Source organism: Atta colombica, unplaced genomic scaffold (genome assembly GCF_001594045.1).
Source record: "Atta colombica isolate Treedump-2 unplaced genomic scaffold, Acol1.0 scaffold125, whole genome shotgun sequence".
Lineage (NCBI taxonomy): Eukaryota > Metazoa > Arthropoda > Insecta > Hymenoptera > Formicidae > Atta > Atta colombica.
The window spans coordinates 3,483,040-3,488,443 of NW_017259212.1; the positions used below are offsets into that span (position 1 = coordinate 3,483,040).

Genomic DNA, 5,404 nt, shown 5'->3' on the forward strand with positions numbered 1-5,404 from the left:
TAAATTTAATATTTTCTAAATTTCTTGGAATGAAATCTCTAAAAGAGTTAAAATATTGTCATTATTTAAAAAAAGTAAAAAATTTACACTTTTGAATAAGAGTGGCAGATTTTCATTCTTTCTTTTTTGGAATAAGATTTCACACTTTTGGAATAGAATTTATTTCAAAAAGAAGTGAAATACCTGTCCTTTGGAATGAATGTCACTCTAAAAAAAAAAGAAAACTCTTATTTAAGAGTGCAAATTTTTCACTCTTTTTCAATAGTGATAATGTTTTAACTCTTTTAAAGTGAGATTTTACTCCAAGAGAGAGAGAGAGAGAGAGAGAGAGAGAGACAGAGAGAGAGACAGAGAGAGAGAGAGAGAGAGAGAGAGAGAGAGAGAGAGAGAGAGAGAGAGAGAAAGTAATGTAATATTTTAAAATATGGATCACACAATACGCAGCAGTATAAGAATAATGAAGAACAATATCATATTTTTTTATTTATGGTCTATGAATCACAACAAAAGATTCAAATGTGATATTATATTAATATTTTTAAAAGCTTTTATTCAGTTTGATTATTTTTATTCATTTTATTCATTTTACATGATATCAGGGTAGTCACTGACACAAGGTAATTTCTTGTCATATGCCATAACCAGAAATATTTTTAGTTAAATGGTGTGTAACGCTTGTGAATTATATATACGCTTTTTTTACATCTACAATATATCTATATATGTTGCACGCAATCGCTGGCAGGTTGGAACATTTTTAACCGCTCTTTCATAGGTTGTGTGGCTATTTGCAATATTTTATGCTCTGTATTCATTTAACTTGCATGTATGATAAAATCATTTGTTAATGTATAACGATTTAAATGTAATGATATAATTGATTTGGCTTGCGTCCGTAGCGACAAGCGCGCAAGAAAAAAATTCGTAAGCGAAAGAAACATTTCATCGATAATTATAATAATTCTATCTTAAAAAGAGAGAACACCATTAGACACAAATTACATTTTTTTCGTACTTTTAGGATTGCATCGTTTCCATTTTACTTTATTTGAAAAACAAAGTGCTTTAATTTCCATGTCTGACTAGGAAGACTATAAATCTTTTGCACGTTTATTTATGAAATGCATAAATGCGACAATGGAGTACCTTTATTTACAAACGGTGAATTATATATCGAATAATACTTTGTTGTTGCCCCGTGATATGGAATAGAATATAAGATACATTCGAATCAACTCATTACGCGCATCGTACTGAGTTTATTTGCTTTAAAAATAATGTAGAAGGAATTTCATTATAAATATCTTTCCCGGAGATTTCATGATGAGATTTCGCTTCAGTAATTCTGACTATATGAGCCAAACGCATGAATTTAGCACTATGAGATGTTGATGTCCGGCATCGTCGTCTAATGACATTTCTCACGACTAGAGAGGCGCATAGGTGTCTAATGAAAGCTATTGACAGCCTATAATCGTCGCGTAATGGGTCCATCGCCACTGACACGTTAACAACCTCTGGCAAATTGAGCTCGTTAGTACAATGCAACCACGGGCATTATGCAAGTTGGCCAATATAAAGCCGCGCATATACATCGCCGACCCGTCTCAATTTCAGATCACGTACCGTGCGCCAAGTGGAACGACAACGATACGGTTTATCGACAACGTGACTAAGTCGTTTCTTTCGAAATCCATATATTGAGAACATATATCATAAGATGAATCACACCCTTTGCCCCCCCGACGATCGATACCGCAAATTGAACTCAAGATTCCAGAGTATTGACTAGGTACAACTTGCAGCGTTTACACCGGATATCGATTTTCTGCCATCTGTCTTTGCCAGAAACTTCAATGTGAATCTCTTGTAAAAGGAATGGAAATAGTTATCAGAGATTTTATGTTATCGTCAAAGACCTGTATTATCAAACCACCTGCGCTGGTTCAAAATTCCTATCAGATTGCGATAACCGACACGGATACAGAACGGATAAATTATTACTGCCACGCACCGACGTGACGGGATTTACTATGTCGCTTGCGTTTATATACTACATGGATGTCGTGTGTTCGTTAGCCCGAGGCGATCACAATCCATTTTTAACGTTCATCCCATCACTCTACTCTTTATACTCTCGTTCGATATTCTAATAATTTCACACATTTGTCGGTCTTTAAACTGTGATCGGCAGGAAATTTTTTGATAGAGCGAATAAATTACCAGGAGTGTCTGCGGAATATTAAATGACTTATGCTTGTGACATGATCCATCCTTTGTATATGCATGCACAATATTTGTATGTTAATGAAACATCTGTTGAGACTAAAGATAAACGATGCATATTTTACTCGTGTTTTACAGATGTCGAGGAATTATTGGGCAAACCTGTGCAAGCCGAATTCTCTACCGAGACTGGACTTGACGTAGCATTGGATGCGCTCGTTGATCTGGGAAATGGTAAAAACTATAATAAAAATGTTTTTTTATAGAAAAAGCTACCAAGGTTTGATATAATGTCAAAATTGTAACGTCAAACGCAGTTTCTTTAGTTAATTTCTCTCTAATTTCTAGATATAACTTCTGTAATTAATCTTTAGAGAGAACACGAGTCTATCTTTAAAATAAAATCTTACATTTTTCCTTGAGTAAGATTGTTATATATAATTCATTATTTCATTTTTTGTCTAAAAATACGACACTATTTTATCGCTACTATATCTAGTAACCATGCAATACGTTTAAAATGCATGTTATAAAGACATCATGAAGACATCATTTGAGATATACATGTCTAAAAAATATTATAAAGAGATCTTTTAGATAATGTTTGTTGTCTGAATAATGGCTTTCCTATCTTATAAAGTTAATTGCATAATAATTTTTAAAAGGAATGCATTTTTCATAAAATTTATCTAGTTTACAATAATCTATTGGATATATAGCCGCGAAAAATTATAGAATTTCTTATTTTGCAGCTGAAAGTTTGAGTCTACATAAATAGACAGATATTTTTTAAATTTATTACCAAATTCCACAACATGAGAAATTAGCGCCCTTTGTGTTTCCGGCTGCTATATTCGGTCCAGATATCGCCGAAAATATTCTATATCAATATTTGTTAAAATGACAAGGCTGCGCTCTGAAATGTTTGCATATTTGTAATATCTACACAACGTACACGTCCTACGTATAACATTCATACGTCAAATTATACGTATTCTGTGTGGAAGAGCGACTGCGTCATTCATTCATTGCTTCACGAACTGCATGCGCGGTCATAATAAATTTGACGACTTCCGTGATTTCATCGGATTCTGTAGTGCATCATGTAATCATTCATACATTCATCGCACCATTCACTCAAGATTACATGTTTTGATAGAGTATAGGCGCATATTAAGTCACCTTTATCAAAATTTTATTAATTTGAAATCGATGACTTTTGTAGGAATGAAAGAGATGTTATCCAATTTTAATCATTTCCAATCTAACGAAACAATCTTTCTTTACATTAAGTTCATTTGCGCTATGTTTGTGCATATATTTAATTCAATATTGCATGTCTGATACGATTCAGTTAATCCAATGTTTAATTAAGACGTTTGTGCAACATATACGTAAATGTAACGCTACTTTTGGAACCGCCAATTTACTAAACGTTACGGTTGGTTCAAATTGTTTCTGGTAACGTTATTCGATCTTCAAATGAATTCGTTGCCATTAAGTGACCTTCTCAGCCTGGAGTGTCACTTAGTCACGGTACTAAGTTACTAACAGTGCACTAACTAAATTAGCAGGTACTATCGCAACTACGGGCCTCTCACTCTTGCTATCTCCTTTCGAGCAACTCCTTGCCTAATCACTACACATGTATCATATTTACACATGATACTTAGTGCTTTGTACCGGGTGTTCTGAAATAAAATCTTAATATGCAGTTTATTTGCAGGAACTGTTAATGAAAGTCACGGGAGAGTAAACTATTTTTCAGAATAAATGAATTGAACACGTTTTCTTCTGCGAAAGACTTATTTCAATCAACAGAGTATGTATGTTCTTAACAGCTTATCCAAGCTGTTAAGAAGTACAAAAGTTAGCTTAATATAGTTGGATATCTGGAAATGTATATGAATCTTTATGAAATAAAAGTTGAAGTAAATAATAGACTGCCAATATTAAACCAACGTAAATAAGAAAAGCAAAGTCACACACACCCGCGCTAAAAAGTTTTAATTAGACAAAATTTGAATTGTGTGCACAAGTAAAGTTTATTCTGATTGCAGTTTGAATTATATGATTATTATTAAATGTTATATTTATTTCCCATGAAAAGAATGATTTCACTGAAGTATAATATATAAAAATTTAGCTGAATTCATGTTGGGAAATAATTTTGTTGGATCATACTATAGTATACGTAACTGTGGTATTTCCCTAGTTTTATGTATGCAGTACTTTTCAAGAATAGGGATCAATTTAGCCGTCCTATACAATTATCTTAATGATCTAACAAAATTATCTTCAGAGTTGAATCTATTGTGTTTAATTAAATTTTTAGATTTTTTTTTGTATAAATGTATTATTAATTAATGCCGATATATTTATATGGTACAATACATATAGTTGGTCAACAATTTTTTATTATTACGATTTCTTTAACTTTTTTTCTTTGCACAATATTGTGATGATATTTTATGATAAAATATCATTGCAATATTGCACAAAGAAGAAAAAGCTGAAATCAGTACTGATTTGTAGCACACGCCGTATACTTTGTCTAAAGATGTGCCACGGGGCACGACTCGAGGATTGCTTTCCTTGACAGTGTGCGTTCGTAGCGAATTAATTCAAGTAACGAAAACCTGTTATAGTGGCAAGTGCTCGGAGACGTGATATCGCTATCGTGTATTTCTCATCAGTGCAGACAAAGTCTAATACGTAAATGGCAAATAGCGGCCTCTTATAAATTGCTTCGTTATATTGCACGTTATTACTTTCGGTTGTCGACTAATAGTTTGATAGCTTACTCAAGCACCAGTATGTCGAAAGTTTGTCTTAAGATTATTAAGTTCATCGATCTGAGTTATTATCAGACGTAGACGAAGATAAATGTAGATAGTTATTAAATGTAGATAGTTATTAAATTACGAGAGATTTACATTAGCGGTCTATAGTTGGTTTGCACCTTTCAGAATCATATCCAAAGTTTTCCAACATCTTGTTAAGAAATAAATATTTTGCAATCAATAAGTGTCAGTGCTAGTGATACTCAATTCCATAATAAATACATGCAATCCAAGTGAGTTCAATTTTCATATAATAAACTTAGATGATTTCTGCATTAGTTTCTAAAGGTAGATCGAAAGTAAGAACAGTGAATACGGATTATATTATATATATA

The 5,404-nt window shown here is 32.6% G+C and overlaps 1 protein-coding gene across 1 annotated transcript in view; it reads left to right on the forward strand.

Moving 5' to 3' along the window:
- Positions 1-5,404, forward strand: part of LOC108694778 (prominin-1-A) — a 24,717-nt gene that overhangs the window by 3,795 nt on the left and 15,518 nt on the right. The window contains 1 exon segment of the mRNA XM_018204436.1: positions 2,365-2,460. Within this exon segment, the coding sequence (XP_018059925.1) occupies positions 2,365-2,460 (96 nt within the window).